General features: G+C 40.7%; 1 protein-coding gene across 3 annotated transcripts; it reads right to left on the bottom strand.

Moving 5' to 3' along the window:
- Positions 1-1,052: 1,052 nt before the first annotated feature.
- Positions 1,053-25,097, bottom strand: LOC131679263 (uncharacterized). Of its 3 annotated transcripts, none has more exons than XM_058959967.1 (9): positions 24,891-25,097; positions 24,668-24,826; positions 12,477-12,668; positions 12,209-12,396; positions 12,025-12,120; positions 10,874-11,101; positions 3,307-3,473; positions 2,817-3,245; positions 1,053-2,745 (listed from the first exon to the last, which is right to left on the bottom strand). In XM_058959967.1, exons 3-9 carry the CDS (start codon positions 12,649-12,651, stop codon positions 2,424-2,426), a joined length of 1,605 nt encoding a protein of 534 aa, XP_058815950.1. In that variant the 5' UTR covers positions 12,652-12,668; positions 24,668-24,826; positions 24,891-25,097; the 3' UTR covers positions 1,053-2,423. The 3 variants fall into 3 exon arrangements, with proteins under 3 accessions (XP_058815950.1, XP_058815952.1, XP_058815953.1); XM_058959969.1 differs by having other exon boundaries at positions 24,668-24,766; XM_058959970.1 differs by lacking the exon at positions 24,668-24,826.

Below are 25,097 nucleotides of genomic sequence, written 5' to 3'. Positions count from 1 at the left end.
CCGAATTTCGCAGGAAAAATTTAAATCCACTTGAGCAACAAAAAACACGTTTCGATCGTTCGCGCCTAATCTCCGCTTCCCCCGCTGATATTATTCCGACACCATTCTCGCAAGAGTTGCACAATTATTGCTAGTTACACACTGTAAACAATACACATTGAACTAATTTCACCCAAAATTTCAATAAAAATATCTTTGGAAAAAAAAGTTACAGCAATTTGATTTCGTACAGACATTAGACGACTTCGATGACACCGTGGATACGATAAGCTCCTTCATAGTAGCATATACGAAGAAGCTTCTCCGTTTCGTACTATAAAATCTACCAGAGAAGCCGCTTGGTGGAAAGCTAAGTCTGAACCGACGTCGATGTGACACCTCTAGGATATATTCCGAACAGGCTAATACGAAAAGGCTATACGAAAAGTCTACGAACTTGTCTGTAATCTGAACGAAGCTAACAGGACGACAAGAATGTTTTCAAGTGTCTTTTCGATGTGCACTTTCCTGGTTGTAAGGATACGGAGCTGGACTATGCTCACAGGCCACATTCTGGTGATTCAGACTCATGGGTGTTAGTACGCACATTGATTACCACTGGATCGGTCGAGTAGACAGTTGAAAGCTTTGCTTCATATAAATAGCCTTTCCTTCTAAACGCTTTGGAACGGATAGTCCATCATCATCACATCTGGAACGTGAACTTATTGGCCAATAGCATGGAAGATCCACAATCACCCTGTTTCAAGAGATTTTTTTCAACATCAGAAAAGCCTTTCCGCACAAGCAATCTCGATTATGTGTATTTCTAGATATTAGAGATGCTTTCGACAATACTTCCTTTTAGTCTATTATGAAAGTAATACGCCGTCATGGAGTACCTGCATATATCTCAGGTTGGATAAAGGTAATGCTAAATAACCGAATTATTTGCTTTTCACTGAGACAAGCAGAGTTAAAGAAGTGGAATATTTAGATTTAGAAGAAAAATCGCATTCCATGTACAATACAATTGACATATTTCTTTTTTGATATCCCAAAAAGACTCACGGTTGCATGATTCAAGAATTTTTTTATTTTTAAATATGCAAATTCGAATCAAAACTATTTTAAGATATAATTTTTGCAGTAATCTCTTTTGTATGTTTTTGTCTATTTAAAACTTACAGGGGCGCAAAATGTTTGTTGAAGGTTCAAATTGATGTCGACTATTTTCGCATTCCTACATTTTGGGTATGATTTCTTAGATAAAGATCTCATTATACTAAGTCGCTTCTAACAAAGGTTGCTAATGTTCATCATGTTATTACATTTACACGCCGAATAAACATATCCAAATTATATTAAAAACACCTTTTCTTAGAATAACTAGTTCAATCAACTGAACCATACAGATTAAATCAATACAATTCATCCAAAACAAACCACACACACGGGACATGTTGTTTCTGTGAAAGCAAAATTTGAAAATACGGAAATCATGTTCGTTTTTTTGTGCTAGTTCTCGATGGTTGCGAACAATCCAATGGTAGGAGACAGCTCGCGCAGGACTCTGAATCGATTTCCTTCCTTCTAGCTCTTCTACAGTGCATCAATTTTACCACTAAGCTCAATGAGATCACATTAGCTTGAGGTTCTTATGCCATGTCACTCGTTTTACTTTTGAGTATATTTCCGTGTTCCACAATATTTTGAGGGCGGTAAAACCATCGTAGTCCTACTGACCGTTGCAGAAGAAAATCAATTACTTAAGCTCTAGTCGTTAAATCCTTTTAGTTTTTTTTCTTTCTGTCACTAGCGTATGTTAACTTACTCTCCCACTCTATCGGTATAATTTTTATCAAACAGCACTCATGAAACCAAAACAAAAAATAAACTGTTACGCTACGACGCAAATAAACCAACGAGACTGTGAATATAGCTACACGAAGTCGGAAAATTTCACGGAAACTATGGTGGTATGTTGTAGGATTCTGATAGCCAACGTTTAAATGCATCATTAGAAAACAGTAGAAACAGAAACGTTTGTCTGAGAGGTTGAGACGTGAGCTACATAACAGCTTTACCCTATAAGTATTGCCTATCAAACCAAATGTAAAAGTATACCTATATAAAAATATATTCGCTTACGTTCGGGACTTGCATTGCAAAAGATCGGTACCTATTGTAAAAAGTCTCAGGTAAGGTAGGTAGGGCCTTTCATTAAATATATGTATGCTGTATATATATAGTTAAATCCGCTTCCCACTGTCTCCTAAAACAACTTATAGGATAACATCGTATGGACTAAAACACATTCTTGCTTACGCTAGGGAACCATATATCATCGGTTTTAGACAGATCTTCCTTCTATTATGGGATGACAATGGTTCAGTCACAGATTTTTTGTTTGTTTGCTTTCCAAGCCTACTCGTCCGTCTTGCTTACTTGCATTCCACATCCTGACAGATGGTGTTGAGCTTCTCATGAACATCGTTGCTGCCATTGTTCAGATCGCTCGCCGACGTGACGATGTTGATCGAGCTAACCTTAGCGCGCTCAATTGCCGTCACCGTGTTCTCGCCGAGCATTTTGAATAGAATGTAGCCAATGATGATGCCGAACCCGGCCACCAATACCCGTACGAACGAGTCCTCGTTCAGCTGAATGATGACCCATGCGCCAGCGCCGGTGATGCACATCAGCGTTACAATGATAATCGTCTTGGCCCAGTGCTGAATGGTGAATCCCTTCTCCCAGTCGAGACTGTTATAAAATAAATAACAATCGATTAATATAAATTATCATTTCTTGAAAGTAGTACTCTAGTAACTCACCGATTAGACCGCTCTATTTCGTACGGTGACTCGCACACCTTGCACATGAGCACGGTGTCTGAATTGGCACAACTTTCGACCAGCCAGCGACGGAGACACTCGTGGTGAACCGAGCTGACGTCACCGGTGCACTTGCACGGTTGAATCAATGGTTCCGGTTTCTCGTTGTCGTAGCAAATCCAGCAATCTTTCTTCCCGAGAAACGATTGTCCTTCTTCGGCGGTTGAGGTGGAAGCTTCCGGTTCCGGTGAGCTGTCGGAGCCAACCGTTACCGGATCGATTTGGCGGGTCAGTAATTTGCGTGGATTCAAAATCCACAGCTGTTCGGGAGCCATCGAGTTCCATAGACAGCAGGGGAACCAGAGTGCGACACCTACTTCAGCCAGCCGGAACACGATATCATGCCAGTTGCGGGAGTATACCGGAACTCTACAATAAGTAATTCAATTATGAGTTTTGGGTCATGCAAAATTGTTATTAAGAAGTTTACTTTTTCTTCCAGAAGTCACCCAATGTTTCTGATGTTAAGAAACCGATGATGACGATTAGCATTATTGCCTGACTTAGCAATCCGAAGCGAGACTGGTGCAACTGGGAAGCGTTCACATTCTCGCTGCTGGGAGCTGTTCCAAAGTCGTACACGAAACCGCCGCGTACCTGGTGAAGATGAAAAATCGAATTAACCGAGAGGTGTCCTGGAATATTAAGGGGGGCTTTGTCAAGTGCTAGACATCTTGTGAAGCCGGTCACTTTTTCATCTTATGCGCGGAATAAAAAATCATGACCCTCACGGAGGACCTCATACAAGAAACGAAGATACCCGATATGTTCTGTTCAAACAACATGATGGTAAACCCATTAATTCTTTACCGAACGCCAATTTTCCATCTGTTTCATTTATCATTCAATACAGGAAGTACAATGGCCGAAAACCGGAGAACGCGAATGCAGAGCAATGGCCCCCATTGCGAACACTTCATTCAGGAACCACATCTACCACAGCCGCGGTGAAAGAGCAGAACATGGTGTTGGTTTCATAGTGACCGGGAAGCAGTTGAAGCGAGTTATTCGATGGAAGCCAACAAACGACCGAATATGTGTGTTAATAGTTAAGGGCAAGTTCTTCAACTACAGCCTGATCAGTATTTATGCGCCAGCTAACGACAATCCCGATGATAGGATGATATGAAGGACCCGTTCTATGAGAGCTTAGATAAAACCTACGGAGATTGCCCAAGATGTTAAAATAGTCATCTGAGATGTTAACGCACAGATTGGGAGGGAGCAGTTATTTCACCTAATTATTGGTATGCAGAGCCTTCATTCTGCTTCCAATGATAATGACCTGCGGCTTGTAACTTTCGCTGTTGCTAGGGGGATGGCAATCAATAGTACCTATTTTGTATGTAAGGATATCCAAAAGCACACCTGGAGATACCCAAGTGGCAGTTCTTTTTCCTAAATAGGCCACGTATTGGTGGATGAACGGTATTTCTCCGACGTCATTGGCGTGAGGACCTTCAGAGGCCCAAACATCGCCAGAAGCTGGATGAGCGGATAGATGAGACCAACGTATCTGGCAATGTCAACATCATGTGGGAGGCTGTACACGAGGCTGATTACAACGGCGCACAGTAGTCCAAATTTGAAAAAAAAAAAAAAGAAGGGCATACGTGTTTCCTGGCTTCCATTTACGTTTTTGTGCTTTGGTGTCTTCCGAAAAGTTTTGTAGGATTTGCTTACGAATATTTTGGGATAAACACCTTAATTCTCATTAAGGTGTTATAACCAGTTGTACTATAACTATTTTGATTAAACAATCTTTTTTGTCCAGTTTTATAACCATTAACTTGGTGTAACTTTGCTGAAGACATCAATTAGGGTTACTGCGCCCTAATTCATCTTAGCTCCTCTATTCATCCCACCCATTTGAACACATTAGTTAGAGCAGTGTCTGCCATCTCTATTCAACGCATTAGCTCAAACGGTAGGATGAATAAGGGTATGTTGTACTTAACCTTTCGGTTCGTTCAAACGCGAGCATTTTTTTATTTTCCAGGCAAAACTTTAACTGTACTGCTTCTTAGGAACGAAGAAAAGATGATGATACCTATTTAAGCGCAATCCAGTCACTTCTAAGTCATATGGAAAAATAGCAAGCCGAGCAAAAACGCTGTTCAAAATTTACATTTTCATTGAGCCTTATGGATGGGACAACCATATTTTGTTTTGATATTTTCTTATCACACCTGGTAATCTTATTTCTGCGTTGTGATTCAGTGGTCATCTGGGGACGGGTATAGTGTGATTGGTAAATCGATTGCCTTGTACGCAGCTCACCCGGGTTCGATTCCCGACCCTACACATAGGGTTAGAAATTTTTCTAAAGAGATTTTTCTAACCCGAAAAAAGGCGAATGACCATAAGGTTAGATTAAAACCTCTATACTGCTGTGATACGCATAACAGTCCCCCCTGCATAGGAAACCCATAGCAAATGGGACTGTTATGCGGATCACGGCAGCATAATCAAAATAAAAAATACAATCCAACAGATAACTTATTTTTGCCAAAAATCCATATGGTAGTATTATGCTTTAATGCAGCCATTTTCGTACCACGGATCATCTTAGTTATCTTCTAGAAAGTTTTAAATAATAGAAAAACGCACAACATTCCTGAATACATCAATACTGTTTGAGATGTAATTTTAGATATAAAGGAATATTTTAGTGAAAAAGAAATGATAGGTACAGCTCAGCGGTTGGTTCGATGAAGAGTGCCAGAGAGTGACGAATGAGAAGAATGCGGCCAGAAGCCGGATGCTAGTGGTTGGTACACGCCTCAACAGAGAGCGGTAGGAAGAAGCGAGAAGTGCCCAGAAACGAATCCACCGCGAAAAGAAAAGGCAGCATGAAGGAAGTGTGATTGCTGAAGCACAAGAAACCATGGACCGGAATTTTATGCGGTGATTTTATGCAACTGTCGACGATGCGCGGCATAAATCAGCGCCTGTGCCCGTTATGTGCAATGACCGAGAGAGACTAGGCTGGTTTTCGTGAGAGCCGATCAACGACGGATCAGATGTTCAGCCTGCATATGATCAAAAACGAATTCCGGGAGCACAACTTGCAGACCCACCATCTGTTTATTGATTAAAACCAATTGAAACAAATCAGAATAAAATTCTCTTCTAGATGAATAATATTACTAAAAACTCTCTTGAATATTTTTATAGCTCATTCAAAGCAAAATTTTATCTTAAAAAAAATAGGTAATTTTCAAAAATACTCAGACAAATTTTCTTGAGATTTTCATGGGTTCACATAGAAGATATTCTTATATAAAGTAGAAATCTTGGTTCCATTGTGTTGAACAAGAATTACGTGCTGCACATTTTCAGCCTCTTAGGTACTACAGTAACTATAGTTGCTTCTCTGAAGCACATACATTTTCGAAAGGCTAGGTCTTGTCTTTTCATTAAAAAATGGCGAAAAATAGCTTTCTTTTCCCTCCAAAAGCAGGCCACCCCCTTAATGAAGAGCTTACTGGATAATAAACTTAACATTACAATCACATACTGATAGAATTGCTTCAACAAATTCGTGAACATGATTTCCAAATGCGCATGGTTAAGTGTTGTTTATCTCGTCCGCGAATAAAATTTCTGCACCATTTCTGTGACAAAAATGGCATTCGAAAAGACACACACAAAACAGACACTATCTCCGAGATGATGCGTCATTAAACTATTTACTGAAATAAGGGAGCGTTAAGTAGGGGACAGTCAACTGCCAAAAGTCATTCGATCGGTCTGCTCTCTAATATCTCGCAAACACTTAAATGTCTAGAAGGATCGATATTTACAACACTGGAGTTTCCCAGTCAAAGTTTCCCAAGAATTTTAGTTTCGCACAGACAGTTCATAAGCTTAAAATCCTGTTTGGAGCGAAAGAGTCGGTTGTCAGTCGTCGATACCGATGTCTGCAAATCGCGAAGAATCCCACTGAGGATCATGTGGCGTTCGCGTGTAGGGTAAACAAGGCTTGCGTGGAATTTGAACTGGGAAAGCTCACGGAAGAGCAGTTCAAGTGCTTGGTATACGTGTGTGGTCTGAAATCGGAGAATGACGTCGAGACTCGTACCCGTCTCCTCACAAAAAATGAGGACAATAACGACGTTACATTGGAGCAGCTCTTCGAGGAGTGTCACCGTGTGTACAACCTCAAACACGACAGTGCGATGATTGAGTCTGCGGCACCATACAACCAAGTGCAAGCGATACAGAAGTTTGGTGGGAAGCGCTTAGGCGAGCGTGACCGAGAGTCACCACAACTGTCTCCGAGTGCTACCGGCAGGAAGCCAAATTATCCTTGTTGGCTTTGTTGGCAGAAACTCGGCAGTCCTGCGCTTTTGCCAGCAACAGTCAAAGCGAAGACAGCATATGGTAACATTTTGTCACTCGATGGAGAATTCGAGTGTTACGTCACAATCAGCGAAAGTACACGACGTGATCTGATACGTGTTACCGAGAAACAACTTCATGTGCTCGGTTCTGATTTGGTCGATAGCTTCAACCTTTGGTCCGTGCCCATGGACACCTTCTGTTGCCACGTGTCAAGCTCTCCTGCGGCACCCGCTGCACTACAATCGATTTTCCCAAACGTGTTCACCGATCAGCTCGGTTTGTGCAGCAAAACTAAAGTGAAATTGGAGCTGAAAAAAAGTGTTCTACCCGTCTTCTGCCCGAAGCGCCCGGTTGCGTACGCGATGTATGATGCCGTTGACCAGGAGCTCGGCCGACTGGAAAAGTTGAATATCATCTCCCCGGTCGAATACTCGTAGTGGGCTGCTTCGATCGTTGTCGTCCGTGAAGCCAATGGTTCCGAGTTTGTGGAGACTATTCCACGGGGATTAACGCTGCGCTCCAACCAAATCAGTATCCACTTCCCATACTGGACGATATTTTCACCAAGCTGGCTAACTGTAAGGTATTCAGCCAGATCGATTTGTCCGACACTTTCTTGCAGGTGGAAGTCGACGAACAGTACCGTAAGTTTCTAACCATCAATACGCATCGTGGTCTCTACTCCTACAACCGCCTCCCGCCGGGTATGAAGATCGCACCTGGGGCGTTCCAGCAGCTCATCGATACAATGCTAGCCGGTCTGCAGTGCACGTGTGGCTACCTCGATGACGTCATCGTCGGCGGATAAACTGAAGAAGACCACGATCGCAATTTAAGGGCTGTTCTAAAACGAATTCAGGAGTCGATAAGTGCAACTTCCGCAAGCAGCAAGTGCAGTACGTCATATTGTCAACAGTCGCGGATTACGTCCAGGTGCGGCCAAAATCGAAGTGATATCCAAGCTGCCGCCTCCAACCGATGTATCCGGTGTGCGATCATTTTTGGGGGCTATCAACTATTACGGCATGTTTGTTCCCAATATGCGCAAGTTACGATATCCGCTGGACAATCTTCTCAAGGACGATTCGAAGTTCCAGTGGATTGATGAGTGCCAGAGAGCGTTCGAGCACTTCAAACAAATACTCTCCTCTGATCTGCTTCTCATACATTATGACCCGAAGTGGGATATCATTGTCTCTGCCAACGCTTCTTCCGTTGGGCTCGAGGCCAACATGCTTCCAGAGCACTCACAAAAGCTGAACAAGGCTACAGCCAACCGGATCGTGAAGGTTTAGCTATCGTTTTCGCCGTCACTAAGTTTCACAAAATGCTCTTCGGACGGCACTTTCGTTTGAAAGCCGACCACCAGCCTTTGCTCCGTATCTTTGGTTCTAAAAGGGAATACCGGTCTACAAAGCCAACCGCCTCCAACGATTTGCGTTCAATCTACTGCTCTACGATTTTGTCATCGAGTACGTGCCCACCCACAAGTTCGGCGACGCAGACTTGCTCTCGAGGTTGATCAGCACGTCAAACCCGATGAGGACTATGTCATCGCCAGCATCAACCTGGAAGAGGACCTCAGGTCGGTAGTATCTCATACTGTTAAAGTTTTGCCTCTCAATTTCAGAGCCGTCGCGCAAAGCCCCCAAGCAGACCCGCTGCTCCGAAAAGTCTACCATCACGTTCAGCACGGTTGGCAGCAATCTGAACATTCGGAATCCGACATCCAGCGATTCCAAGCCAGACAGGAATCACTCTCCGTGGTAGATGGGTGCATCATGTTTGCCGAACAGCTCGTCATCCCGTCGCTCCACCGCAAGCGATGCATCGAACAGCTAGATTATGGCCATCCTGGTATGCAGTGTATGAAGGCCCTGGCTCGAAGCTACGTGTATTGGCCCAGTTTGGATGCTGACATCGTCAACTTTGTCAAGGCATGCCAACACTACGCGGCCGTAGCCAGGTCACCTCCTCACTCTTCACCGGTGGCGTGGCCCAAGCAGACCGCTCGGTGGCAGCGCGTCCACGTGGATTATGCCGGTCCAATCGTGGGCGAATATTACCTGAACGCCCTCGACTCCTTATCCAAGTGGCCAGAAATCATCCAAACGTCCCGTATAACCTCGGCGGCAACCATCAGCAATCTCGGTGGGTTGTTTGCTCGGTTGGGTATGCCTAAGCTGACCAACTCTGACGAAAAAATCCGTACACCATACCGCAACGAAGCGAAATCGTTCATCACGCTCAGGCAAACGGTTTTCATAGTGTACGGATTTTTTCGTCAGAGTTGGTCAGCTTAGGTATGCCTATTACACTAGTCAGCGATAACGGAACCCAATTCACGAGCGCTGAATTCGCAGACTTCTGCGCCGCAAACAGCATCGAACACCTCACAACTGCTCCGTTTCATCCACAATCGAATGGCCAAGCAGAACGATTTGTTTACACGTTCAAAAGGGCTGTAACAAAAATTCGAGGGGAGAGGATCGATACAGTAAGCGTTGGACATATTCCTGTTAACGTACCGAAGTACACCCAACCAGGCGCTGCCAGACCAAAAGTCGCCGTCCGAGGTCATGTTTGGTCGCAAAATACCTGTCTAGAGCTTCTACGTCACCCAACGGTACGAACTCTAGTGGCACCGTCAGACGACCACACAAAACCGAGGTTCTGGCACACCAGCACCGTCTGTTGTTGCGAGCGGATCTGAATTATCACCTGTCTCCAGTCCCGAGCATACCATGCTAGGTTCAGCGCCGGCATTTGCGTCGTCTACACCACAGCAGGAAGTCTCGGCTTTCCTCGGGTCAAAAAGCTGATAAAATCGGGGCTGATAAAATCGGGTGCTGATAAAATCGGGTCTTCACCTTATATCAAAACTTAATTTTTCACCTATAACTGAAACTATCCTTGGCAGCACTGCTTCAACGCAATGCAATAACATCAGTTCTACTGTTTATACTAACAATTGTGAGTGCTCAAATGAAAGGTGATAGCCACAGTTATTAAGCTTACTCATTTTTGTAAACAAATCTACAGACTCTACAGACACCATAAGCGGAAAAGAGTTAAGCAGCACATCAAATACTTTATGCCAAAGACATCTCCCTGCTTGAGGTAGCTTATCACTTAACAGATATTTACTGATAGAAGTCTTTCTACACTACACTCGAATAATACTCTTCGACGCATTCGTCGAATTTAGTAGGACTTCAGCTCAAGACAGCTTATTTTCCCTCCGTCGGCTGCTGTGGAATAACCCATCCTAGTTGGGTTTTAAATCACGGAATTCAAAATTCCACCCTCTCACTGAGTACTGTTTTTTGAGATTTCTACATTAATCTTTCTGCTATAACATTCGCACTGCAAAAGCAACAGAACTAAGGATGTTATCATTTGTTAGCAGCGATTATTTATCACAGCATACCCTGGTTTTAATATCTATACTTCACATTGTAGATTAATTTTTAAACATTCTTTTAAACTACAACTCAATTTTTCCTGTAAATATTTGAGATGTGTGATACTGAACTACTGTTTTAAATTTAAAGTTGATAATCTGACTGATACTAAGTACTTTTCCTCGATCAAAACTGCACCATTTAACATCACACAGTGAGAATTAATTTCACTCGAATTTCACTTACCTTGAAAAACACTTCCACTCCGTATATCAGGAAGAATATTACTACGACTAGTAACAATGCCGCGTAGCAGCCGTTGAAAAAATGCGTACTTTGACCAGAGAAAAGGTGTGAGTAAGCTATCTCCGCCAGGAACAAACTGTACGGAAGCAGATTGAAGGCCAGAAAACCGAGAAAACTCTTGGACAAAAATTGGGATCGCTCCCAACGGATGTCGCGCAGATGAAAAATCTGAAAGAAACGAATAAGTTAAATCACTATCCGAAACTGCCAGTTACAACTGGGTGGGGTTAATCAAAACTACAATAAGCATACTCAAGAAATAGGTACAGTTCTAAATCAAACGTCCTTTCACAGTTTGTGGCGCAGAATGAATGCTGGTAGTCCACTGTCAAGAATTCGATTGTGGCAATAATGAGCGGTGAGATAAGTAACGACCGCCGTGAATTATCTTCCCTAACCATGATTGGAGTGCAATAACAATAATAAAAAAATCACAAATGTGAAGTACGCGCTCGCTAGGGACAATCGATTTGCCTGACATATGTAGCTTATGAATTAGCGATGGTTTAAGTGCACTCGGCGCGTTGACCATCTACTATTGAACTGTGAGTGATAATTGTTTACGCTGCGTTTGATTGAATGGAACTCTTTATTCAAACGCTAGCTTTCTCTATATACGGAGGCGGCGCGTGGTGCGCTATCAAGCTATAGGTTGACGTTATCGCAAGGTGGCGGGACTGTTTTCAGCTACATACTGATTTATCACAGCAGCACAGCAAGTTCAGAAGTACTTTCGTATTTACACGAGTACGGCCTTTTGCACTAGGTAAGTGGCGCGTGAGTAAATGTGCAAGAACGGTAAACACCACTCAGCTGTTAGGGTGGTACATTATATGACTAATCGTGTCATGTATTTTCTACCAGTACTGGCTAGCAATCATGATAAAACCAAAAATATTATTAGTCATTGCTTCATTTCGTGTAAAAAAAGCTCGTTGATAACTGTATCGATGTCGTACAATGCACTCGTTTTGTACTTTCGACGTTAATGTTTTGTATTTCAGTACGTTTTGAATCTCAAAAAAAAAAACCCACGTATGCGTTTCGTGCAGGAAAAACAACAATATAATATAAATATACAAGCAACAAACCTCAGCCCACAGGCATACGACCAGTGAAGAACAAGTCATAACCAGTGGATAGTATGCTGACATTAGATAGGTGACCCATGCTGGCTGCAATGTTTCCTGCAATAAACATATAAAATAAAATCAGCAATTTGAACTAGCACGAAGCAGCTTATCGGAAGACAGATTAAGCAAAACCAGCTCATACCGGTGTAGTGAAGTACGCTCCGCGCAGCACCGATGCGATAAAAACGAAAAAATAAAGCAGCTTTTGCGTTGTCAACCGGCAGGCGCGCAAAAAACTCGGCTGCTTCAACCGTTGATATTCGGCGATAATGCAGATCATTAACTGTACCATAGAGATGAAAGCGACGAAGTAGAATACGGAAGATATGCCTAGAAGATGGGAAAACATTACACGATCGTATTTTTGATAGAGCAAATGCAACTGCGCGAGGTGGTAGAACGTCACTTACCCGCATGGTAGGGCAAATTGAAACCGGAGCATTCATCTCCGCTGTAGCGTATTTCACATAGACATGTTCCATTGAGACAGTCACCCCGGCCTGAGCATTGCGTCTCGTCCTCAGGCGGGGTCTCTCCTATCGGGATAGAGGAGCACCCCATCAGGCGTTGGAAGCGTGTTACCATAATCTTACATTAGAAGTCTGAAATGACACCGGAAGAAGTAAGCATTAACTGACATGTAGATAAACCAAAAATAATGAATGGGTCTCAGTGAAACAATGAAAAGTGCCTTTTTGACATGTTTTTTTTATCCCTTTATGGGCAGCTAGGGCCGAGGGTGGTGGCTAGCGGGTTTCATACATCCTTGACCTGACGGACAAAGCTATGGTGCCTTGAACACAGGCAACGCAGATCCAAGGCCATCATTGAAATGATAAGTTCTGCGTTTGAGATGTACTTCCCCCGGTTGCCAGACGAATACCTGTAATTATTACTTGTTGCTTTGTATGTATGAATCTAATGTTCAGTCCTGGGTAGTGTATGCGTGGAAGGTGTGGTTTTTGGCGTTCGAGTCCAGGAGTGCATATCTGTCTGGGTTAGCGTGGGCGTTTACTAATTGTGTAATAGTGTGATCGCTAAAGGCTCGAGCATATGAATGCCAGCGTGTCTCTTTGCGTGCATAAATCCGGTTTTAGATCCGTGTTGCCATTCGCACATTCACGTATATTCTCGAACGATCGCGCGCGGACCGTGAATCTAATAATTAATTTTCAGTGTATGCACACAGAAAAAAAATATTGGTAAAAGCAAGAGTGTTCCGCTCCCAGCAAAAAAAAACAACCAACGCCAACTATTAGGTTGAAAGTAAAACTCTTAAATTAATCAAGAATAATAATCAAAGTAAAAGTCTCCCTTCCAAGCAAATGAAGAATAGTACTCAAAATAAAAGTTTAATTTTTAATCTAAGACTATACGTTGGTTGTTTTTTGCCAAGAGCGAAAAACTCCCACCCCCACCAACATTTCCTTTCTGTGTGTGGTAGAGAAACGTGTTGTCTAGTGAATATGAGCATCATTCCCGATCGGTCCAACTGAAGGCATGAGTCTAGGCTGACCGAGAGTAGAGAATTCCGAACGTAGCCGGTCTATGATCGCGCGAGTGGTGGGTTAATGCTTGAGACCGCGGTTGTAAAGTTATAGGTGCTGAAAAGTTCACTTAAGTAAAGGGGTGTTGGCGAAATCGCGAGCGTAGGTGTGTGTGGATGATTGAAATTGTAATGTAAGTTCGCGTTTTTGACCAGGTTTGTGTTATCGCGAAAGTTAGGGGCGTTTGCACGTTTTGGATGTGAATGTATATGGGAGAATATGCAATTGACTGTGCTAGTGAATATCAGTATGAACCCAACTCAAGATACAGTAATAAAAGGAAAAATAACATGCCGAATGTTTCTTTTTTTAGGTCAATAACCGTGCATTGAAGAATGCTCAAAAACTCTGAACTAGGCCCCGTCGAGTCCAGTCTGTCCGTCTCGTCCTGTCGTGTCTGGGGTTTCCAGGTTACATGCATTCACCAGATGAGACTAGCTTATGTCAGCTTACTTGTGCACTGGTTTCGTAGAATCGAGGCGATCATCGAAATGATAGATCCTACGAGTGAATGCACTTGGCCCAGTCACCTGTCAAGCATTTGTGTATTTGTGTGTGTTGAGATATGTGTGGAGCCTGTAAATAATATTTTAATACGAATATTTTATACTTTAAAACAAGAAATCTGTAATATACTACTTGCAGTTTGTTGATCGTTCCTACTTATCTGATACCATCGAGTATGAGAATACATATCCATTGTTCTAAAACCTGGCGACGTCCGATGGCAGAGAAGAATCATTGTTGGCAGCAATGTTGCTCTTCTTGGATGTATGAGCTCAAAAAGGTCATCACAAGAAAATAACGCATGAGACCGAAAATAAATTAAAAAAATAAAATAAAGAGAAGAGTTAGTATTGTTATTGAGTATTAATAATATGCCGATTTTTTTTCGAGAGTTGTCCTACTGGAACTGTAGAGCTAATTGATTTAATTAAGGCATGGACCTAGACTTCTGGAATCGGGGATAGAGACTTCCGGACGCGAACGATTCATGAATGCGTGAGTGCGGGGGACTGTAGGTTCACGCTTGAGACTGCGTTTGAGTGATTACAAGTGCCGAGACGTTCATATTATCACCGGGATGTTATAATGTCTGGAAGAGCGCGAGTATAGGTTGCGTGGATGGTCGCGAAGGGCTCAAGCATTTTGATTTTTTTTTTGTCGCGTGTATGTGACTTTGCATTCGATTTTTATGTAGTTTCGCGCGAACACGGGCATTTGGAGGTTCACTCTCGAGACCGGGATTGTTAATTTATAAGTGCTAAACCATTCACTTAGTCACCAGGGTGTTATACTTTTTACGAGATCGTGGATGTAGTCGTGCGTGGATGATCGAGAAGGACTCGAGCGTTTGTATGTGGACGTTTTTCTCGCGTGTGCTAGTATGTAACTTCGCGTGGACACATTATTTTTATAAGCGTGTGGCCATTCGCATGTTCGCGTATTCTTCAACGATCGCACATGGACGTCTTGTCTAGTTTTTATTTCTATTGGTCCAACTAAAGGCATGAATTTGGGCTGCTATGATCAAGGGCGGAGACTTCCGGACGTGACCGATTCATGATTGCGCGAGCTTAGATTCTTAGGTTCCAACGTTCACCTAATCAATCGGGGTGTTTGAATATTGGCGAGATCGCGGGCGTTCGTATTTGTGACCAGGTTTGTGTTATCGCGTAGACCACGTTTGTACGTTTGGAATGAGGTGCCTGCAGAGAGAATTGGGCCCTAAACCCACATTGTATATTATTTGACCATGGCAGTGGATTATAAAGGTCGCCAAGTTAAGTACTAAAATTGATCACAATGTAGCTTAACTAAAAAGAAAATGATCGTATCCCAAGTTTATGTGATATAATCACTGTAATACTGCTTTGGTGGAAAAGCCCCCGGACCACATCAAGGTACAGTATCATGCCGAGGGGAAAAGTGCCTTTTTGACATGTTAAAACAATAATATTCATTCTTTGTTCGATATAAAAAAACTCCTGGAAAGATTTTACCAAGCGTGAATTTTAACAGTTAACTACAATTTGTGACGGATAACCCCCCCCCCCAAATTTTTTAACTTCTCGAAAAATTTTAAAATAGAATTTAATTTTAAACCAGATTCGACCACCAAAACTGATTTTAATTGAATGAGGGTGTTACATTTCACGTATTGTACAATGAACATTTAAAAAAATGTGGAAAATATATTTTTTAGTGTTTTGATCCCTTTGAGTTATATTAAAAATTTGGAATGATTAAAAAAAGTTGAAAGTTGGATTTGAATGTTTCGTGTTCCGCTCGACAGTAACTAACGCTGACACTAATTCGGTGTTAGTTTGGATATATCGTCTAACTGACAGCAAGTTGGTGTCAGTTACTGAAGAGTGGAACACGAAACATTTAAATTCAACTTCTTTAAATTAGGTTGTGTGTCCTTAAATGAAAATTGGCATTTCATTTTTTTTTTTTTTGAAAAAATAAAGGTTGAATACATTAAATTATGCTTTATTATCAAACTATGTAACTATCTATCGATTCGAGTATTTTTATAGTGTTCGTGTAGCATGTTATTTCTTGAGAAGTAGTGAAATCATTCCATATAAACCGAAAAAAATTGAATAGCTTCCTTATCCCGCTAGCCACCACTCTAGGCAACTAGGCCCGAGGGTGATGCCTAGCGGGTTTTGTACGTCCTTGACCTGATGGATGAAGCTATGGTGCCTTGAACACAGGTAACGCATATCCAAGGCCACCATTGAAATGATAAGTTCTGCGTTTGAGATGTACTTCTCCCAGTTGCCAGACGAAAACATGTAATTATTGTGTGTGACTTTATATGTAAAGACTAATTGTAAGTCCTGTGGTATTGTGTGTGTGCGGAAGATGTGAGTTTTAGCGTTCGAGTCCAGGGGTGCATATCTGTCTCTGTTGGCGTGGGTGTTCACTAATTACGTAATAGTGTGATCTCAAAAAGCTCGAGAATTTGTATGTTAACGTGTTTGTCCCGTCTGCTGGAGTGTGTGTAACTTCACGTGGACAAACACGATTTCAAAACCGCATGGCGCTTTGTTCGCATATTCACATATGGCCTTGAATAATATGCAATTAGTTGTGTTAGTCAATGTTAGTATGAATCTAATTTAGGATATAGTAATAAAAGGGTTCATAACATGCCGAATAAATAAATAAGATGCAAAGAGATTAACTAGAAGTGTATAAATTGACCGGCGATCCACCAGCCTGCCCCGCCAATGTGCACAGGCTGTTAGCTGACTGTTAGTTTGAGCTGAATGCGGGGTATGAAAAAAACACAAAGCATAAAAAAGGCCCATAAGCCCTGTCGGTCTCCTCGATGCACCACTATCGAGGCGTAATGCAATAACCATCTTAAAGCAGTTGTCTGTCAGGTGCTGCTTGATGATGTTTGCAATACCGTCAAACCCGTCAACCTAGGGGAGGAACATTCCGAGAAATCGAGGGGGTCCAAATTACTCCCATTGTCTTAATAACCCCGGGTCTCCCTATACTATTCAGTGCATATTAATAAATAAATATTATATGGAAAGCATAGTGATTCACCCTTCTTTCAAGTAACGCAATTATACTTCTGCATTCTACTGTAGTAGGAGAGCCCGGGCTAGATGGCGGTTGTAGTAAGTTAGCGGAACCCCTTCTTATCCGTTTCTATTAGACATATAGCGTACCTCGAGCTATGTAAAATTCATTATCATTGCATATTCATTACTTTCACTTCGGCGAATCGCCTGAAGAATTTCGAAAATTTGCTTTTGCATGTGGAGTACGCGTCGAAGTCAAAATGCCTAGGTACTGAGACCAGGGATGCCATTATGCCAGATTTATCTGGCACAGCCAGAGTTTTTTGCAGCTTTCAGATAAAAAGACAAACCTCTCATTCTGCCAGATTTTTGAATTATAGAAGTGTTTGCACTCACATTATGGAAATTTGGAAATATTTTCCCAAATTTATTAAAAATCCATTGATAAATTTTGATGACTTTGAGGTCGCTGGTAATTGACAGATTTTGCCAGACATTTTCAGTTGTTCTGCCAGATATTATTTGAAAAATAGTGGCAACCCTGACTGAGACTGAATTAATTTATAATGTTCTTGAAAAAACACGCAGCGCGTTCCGAAAGGACCCCTGAAGTAATTGAATCTTCATTTGATTGCTTCTTTTCTAGCGTAGCCAAACATACCGTCAACTTACACCCGGGTCGGGGTAAGTTGGCACGCATGTCGCGTCACATATTTTTGTCTATAAAAACAAAGACAATGGAACAAACACTTTATAAAATTCAGAGATGTTGCCAACAGGCTACCCTTTCATGCAACGTATTAAATTTTGCAAGATCTTCCTAAATCAAAGCGGTAAAATTTAAAAACTGAAAACAACGCCAACTAGCCCCAGTCTCCCCTACTGTACATGTTGCGCGTAAGGAATCCGTTCATAAATTCATGAAAACAAGATCACGATTTCGTGAACTGAAAGATTTACGAAAACAGTGATCAAGTTCCTGAAATTATGAATAATAAACCTCGTATTCATTAAACTATTTTCCAAAAACTAGTTCGCGTCGAATATACAGTGAAGACCCAATTTTATCAGCCACCGATTTTATCAGCTTTTCGACCCAATTTTATAAGCTTCATATGAAAATTGATAATTGGAAGTTTGATGGGCTCCAGCAGACGAACCAAGTTGAATTCGAGTAAATTCTTTCTTGAGCATATTTTTCTTATCCTACACTCAAAAAAAAGTAAACGTTATGCCTATTGATTTTACACATAGATTTTTGCAATTAACGGAGGCATATAGACACTATTTGCTGGCACATAAACCTAATGTGTGTATTTACAAGAAATATTAATCTTACATTCACATTTCATAACTATTGGGCACATAAAACCCCATTCTATAACAATATGCACATATAACTTATGTGTGTTCATACATAGTTTATACAGTTGACACATAGAAGATATGTGTGCACGAGATAACAATAGCATTTCTTCTTCATATGAATTTTAAGCGGTTTGAAGCAAATAGAATTAACGTTTGGATTTTTTTCAGTGTAGAGATCCGAAAAATGCAAAAAAAAATTATTTTTTTTATTCTGCACTGTTAGACCCCCTTAAGGGAAGTTTAAGCTAAGTAATCAGGAAAGGTTATGAGGTTCTATCTAGGTACTAAAGACGAATATTTTAAGAGCTTCGGTTTCTTAAAAAGAATGAAAAATTTATGTCCTGGTTTTATAACCCCGAGTAAATAATATGAGAAATGTCCATTATGCCAAACGTCCTTTATGCCAAATGTTCCTACCTCTCAATAAACATTATGCCAAATGTTCATTATGCCAAACCCGTTATCTTTATCTTTATTGAGAGGGAAAAGCCCGCGTCCATTAATGGCATCACTGTCCACCACCAGGGTCTGGGTCAATTGGCATAGTCATTTGGCATAAGGTCATTTGGCATAATGGACATTTGGCATAACGGTTCATTTGGCATAATTTTGAGAATTGATCACACTTAAAGTCATTTGGCATAACGGACATTTGGCATAGCGGTCTTTTGGTATAATTTTGAGAATTGATCACACTGAAGGTCATTTGGTATAACGGACATTTGGCATATCGAACATTTGGCATAATTTTGAGAAGTGATCACACTGGAGGTCATATGCCAGACTTAAACTAATTTATAGCCCCTATATTTGAGTAATCCGGGCAAACGAGTGAATCACAGGTTTGCTTGCGAGGGGCCGCCACTTCCGACGGTGGGTCGGCAGCCACCTCGTCCAGCGGATCCTTGGTATCGCATTGCACTGGCTTCGCCCCAAGTGCTAGGGCAGTGTAACAACCGACGGGTGAATACATTTAACTTCATTCAATAAATCATGGTTTGAAAAACATAACCAAATCCACTTATGATAAAGTAAATAATTCGAAAGAACAGCTCATGATATAAAGAAAGATAATAGGTATAATTTTAATTATTGAAACATTGTATGGAAAACCAAAACTCACTTGCGATCATAATAATAATGGCCAAAACAAAATATACGTCGGGTGAATCGCAGTTCTACACTATACTATACTAAAACGTATGTCACAGCAAAGAATCCATAATTGCGAGAATGAACAAACACACAAATTTCAAAAATGAAACTCGAAAGAACTGCTCATATTTAAAAGTAGGCAAAATCAGTTAAAAAAAATTTAAAATTCGCTCGAAATATAATCTATTATCATTATTGCTTAGTGCTTAATCTTATTGCTCATTCCCCTGGTAAACTACACATTCGTTTGTTATGCCAAATAACTTTCAGTGAGATCACTTAGCAAAATTATGCCAAATGTCCGTTATGCCAAATGACCTTCAGTGTAATCAATTCTCCAAATTATGCCAAATGACCATTATGCCAAATGACCATTATGCCAAATAACCGTTATACCAAATGTCCATTATGCAAATTGACCTTATGCCAAATGACTTTATGCCAAATGGCCTGCTCCCCACCACGGTTAGTAAGCGGAACTGCTTGACAGATTCCAAGGACTTTTTATGCTGGCTAACATCCGACAACCGGTGATAAAGCCCATTCGTTACTTTTCGCGTCAATAGAAGTTAGCAAATGGCTTTCGATCCCGACGAAGCAGAACGTCGCCGATGAAGTGGACACGTGTAGCAAATTTATCGCCGGACAGTCGCTGGTTTCGTGGACCAGACGGTTTCGGACAAAACGAACATATCTGGCCCGTGCTTCCTACATTCGGTAAACCGACGACAACGCGCACATTTACTTATTCATTCCGGAATTATGAATCCTGTTAGAGGGCTGCAAAAATACTCTAGGTGGGCCACCCGCACGACTTTCGTTCTCCGGTACGTCGACTCCACGAGACAGGAACAACGTGTCTTTGGATCTTTTTTTATCGGGCTGATAGGATTGTAGCTTATAGCTTAGGGGATCTCGGTCCGTCCCGCGAGACAATATTTGCAAAATCGAACGAAGTGGCGACTGTATGCCAAGTGAACATCGTCCCTCGGGAGGACCACTGAATTTTGTGCCTGTTTGTCTCGAAGTGTGTAACTTCAAATCCTCTATTTTGTCTAGACCAATGCATCATAATATGATCCTAACAACGCGTGGTAAGTCGTCAGTGACGCAATTAAAAGTTCGCATTGATTCGGCTTCTGTCCTTTTCCTGATCTCCTCTTGGGTCTCCTAGGACTGAAGCGGATCAATTGACTATTAAGTGAATCAGAGAACGCTGGTGACCGTAATATACCACGATACTAATTTCGCTATAACTATTCTGATAATTATTATTCCTGTTCTAGTGTGTATTAAGGATTGTTTTAATATAACAATAACTAAGTCACAGAGAACAGACATCCAGGATCGAAAAAAACAAATTTGAAATGCTCTTTTTGCAGTTCAAACAAATATCTGCTGGAACACTAGAACATTATACTGGTATATCCCAATATAATTATAACGGTCACTTAGACATCCATTGTGTGGTCCAGTGTCAATACAGTAAAACTCACGAACTATGCATAATAACAACAGAACACCCTCTGATGGTAACATCACAGTTACCTTTCGGTAGGCCGTTAATTTTTTACTCAACTTTTACGCTTGAGATGGACGTCTGTTGTCTGTGCCTGTGCCTCTCAGTTCTGCACGACCCAGGGGAAACTTGGCCTTAATCCCACTGCAATGTCATCGATGTTACGTAATATTAATTATGGAATATTGTTTGATTAAGGAGCAGGTATAAACACTGCCTCGCGGAAAAATATAAAATGCACTACCCCTCCAATCATATTGAAAATTGTGTTGTGGGTTTTATTATCCCCGCTCCATTAATACGTCTCAAATTTATTTTTTGTTTTTATCTCGCTAATTTATATTACGTCACGCTCCTCGCCCAGATTTACATTTAAAATTTCTTAAAACTAGACAATTACATTTTGCTGCATTTAATACTAGGGAACCACAAAAGAACTAAAACACAAATGTTAAAAAATTCAAACAAATGTTTGCATCTCTACTATTGCATGGTAGTCACAGTTGTCAATTCCAAATTTTCCCAATTATTACCCTAGCAACATTCAAAATCGGCCGTTTTAATGATTAAATATAAAGATCATCTTTTATAGTTAAATATCATACGAGAAAAAATAACTAGGTATTTGTCAAATTCTGATGAAAAGCTTAAAAATCGTAAAATTGTTTACAGCCTAAGCCGTAAGACGCAGTGAAAAGAATTGTTAAAATTCCGTTAATTTTCGTCAATTGGTAGCACTTACATCTAATTAAAGCAGTTCCTACCAGAATTCGGAGGAAGATAGCCAAACATTAGATACTCGATTCGGTCTAGCTGTCTATGGAATATAATTTATGACGAACCCACGACGCCTGACAAATACAAATTCATTCGTTGTGTGTCGCGCGACAATTACTACTGACTACTAATACTGAGAATCCTTCCTGATTGGACTCGAATATGCGGTCGGTTTAAAAAACAGCGTGTTACTATCAGTACCGCGACACACACATCGAAAAATGACGTACAGTACAGTAATGTTTCGATTATATCACGGTCGGTCTGTATTTTAGCGTGATATATTTGAAGCGTGATATATTCAAATCAAACCAAAAAAAATCATTCAAGCATTAATCCATGTATTTCTGTAATCAAAAAGTAATGAAAAGATCAAGTTAGTCAAAAGAATAAATCATGGTAGGGTAATGGGCCTATTTTTGCCATGCTTCTATAATCACACTACCCATTTGAAGCCGTTGGCAGCGTCTGCCATCTTTGTTCAACGCATTGGCTAAAACGGTATGGCATCAGTGGATAATTTTTCCCCACACAGCTTCGCCTTACGTAGCACATACCGTTTCTTAAAATAGTTGAACCACCCAAAACTAAACTTAAAGGAATCTGCCACATTAAGGTTTTAGACAAATATCTTGACTATTAAAATCAGTGTATTCGAAGAGATAACGATTCAGTTCTCGTTGTTTCAACATCCATAGAAATAGTCCCATCACCAATTGTTGATGTTGTCTTTTCAAAAGAAAAGTATTCACATCGATTCAAGAGAAAATGCATATCTAGGCATACCTACCATATCTGGCGTATTTTGTTTTTCTCATAATTTTGTTAGATTTTCTGGCGGATAACTAACAATTTAAAAAAGAAGTCGATTTGTTTACCTGCTACACCAAACGGTCCCTCCAGATAGTCCCTTGAGGACACGGCAAATAAGTTACGAAGAATTTAAAACTAAAATTGAAATCGGTCGAAGAATATTTCGGCAATCCTAGTCATTGCAACAACGTCTTGGTAAAACATGATTTCGAGATTATTCACGCTTAAAGTTTCGCCCCACGCCCTGTCTTCACTTAAAGGAATAAGATGAACAGCGCCATAACTTAGCTTCTACTACTTATACCTCTATAAAAATTTCAGATACTTTCTTAAGAATCTATAGTTTAAGATAAAAGAATAAAAAAGTTCGACTTTTTGACCGACCTCATCATATATAAACCCTTAACGAAATAGTCCGAAACCTAATAATAGGCTCATTACCCTATATGTAAATAAGCAAATCAATTGTCAAAAACCCTAAAAGTGTCAGGACACAACATGTGGCTTAATTGGATCAAAACGTAGTGTGCCTTATCTGTTTTTCAAAAAGCGTGATATAATCGAGATAAAACCGTGATATATTCGAGGGTGATATAAACGAGTATTGATATAAACGCATAGTGATATAATCGAAACATTACTGTATATAGTGTATAACAGCAATTTTCAAACCAAAAAATTATTTTGCCAACTTCAAAACCTTGGGCGCCTTAAAGCAGATCATACAATAATCTAATAAACATAATGCGTTGATGCCAAACGTGTTTAATTCTGCCATAAATTACGATTTAAGAAAAATTTCGACATTCACTGAAATCGAGAACTCTACAAAATCTGCTGTGTTCTCAAAAACGAACCACCGTATTATGTGTTTCTCAAATCAGCGTGTTGAAAAGATTATAATTAAAAGCGTATAGTTGTTGTCACACATACTCAATTCAATCTTCTCCTTTCAACAAGCACTCGAAAGCTATCCTGGTCAGAATGGGACGAGCAAATTACAAAACACTTCAATCGGACATGTTCACTACGGTGAACTTGCAGGCGACCCATTATGGCGACTTAAATGGCTGATGAATTGCATTGTGCAACCATTCTGTACCAGTGCACCTGTACCCATCCGCTCTCTTCGCTTGGGTTCAGCTTATTTACTTCAACATCAGGTGCGAGTGTACTGGAGCACGAAGCAGTTGAGTTGAGGTCGACTTTCGTCGTACCTGAATCATGATACGCGACCGCTGGGATTCCAATAAAGTAGCGGAAGCGGTTCTCTGATGAGGAGCCCTTTTATGCGTTTATGATCAGATAGTGCGCTGAGAAACGCTGGTGCGTAATCTAAGACCGACTCATGCACTGGGTATAATATCTTCTAATTATTTTGCACTCGCAGACCTACATTAGCTACTCTTTAGTTCATCGTCACTGAATGGATGTGTGACCACGTATGTTTGGGAGACGCAACCACACCGGCAGCACTCAAATATCATTATGTATTCATTGTATTTGTCTATACATGGCTCGTGCAGACGGAATCCCGTTATAAATGCGACAATATCAACGATACTATTTGAGGAATTGAAATTCTATAAAATTGACAACAAACTATAAATTACTATTCGGTTTTGAAAAGGATTGTTGGATTAAGAAAATCAGATTCTATCGAAATAACCATATCAATAGAGAAGCTATTATTATTATTGCATATTAAATTGAAATTCTCTTTTGATTTGTTTTTGCTGGGTAAACATCTACTTAGTTGGTGCAAAAAATTCTCACGTTCGGTTTTGAGATAACAAAGTGCAGATAATTCTGATGTTAGGCATAGGACTAGTGACTGATTATAAGACATCAATTTTTTGTATGATAAAACTTACCTCCAATAGCGTCTCTTTGTGAATACGCTTAGTAATAACTGCTAGATAGATCCACTAAGGGTGTTTTAAACGTCGGTTCAGACCAAAAACACACAAAAGCTACGACGAGAAATTATTGTAATTCACTTTCCCGATAACTTCGTTTTTTGTTTCGCTTCACTGGCAAGTTGAGGTGAAGATCACATAAAAATACTGAGCCCATGCAATTTTTTCTGCCACTTACCAAATTGGCTATTTTTCTTTGGGTAGTAAAACTTTTCTCACTCACCGCACTTGTCACTTGGCTATAATTTTAAACTATATTCGCACTCGCGTGAAGCTGTTTTCAGGTCACGAAATTTAAAATACAAGCAAATTTTGAGCTATCGTCACCATTTTTTCCAATCGCGAATAAAGAGAAAAAACAATCGCTTTCGAAGGAAGAAAAATA

The sequence above is a fragment of the Topomyia yanbarensis genome, chromosome 2, assembly GCF_030247195.1.
Source record: "Topomyia yanbarensis strain Yona2022 chromosome 2, ASM3024719v1, whole genome shotgun sequence".
Taxonomy (NCBI): domain Eukaryota; kingdom Metazoa; phylum Arthropoda; class Insecta; order Diptera; family Culicidae; genus Topomyia; species Topomyia yanbarensis.
This window is presented reverse-complemented; position numbering and strand designations above follow the sequence as displayed.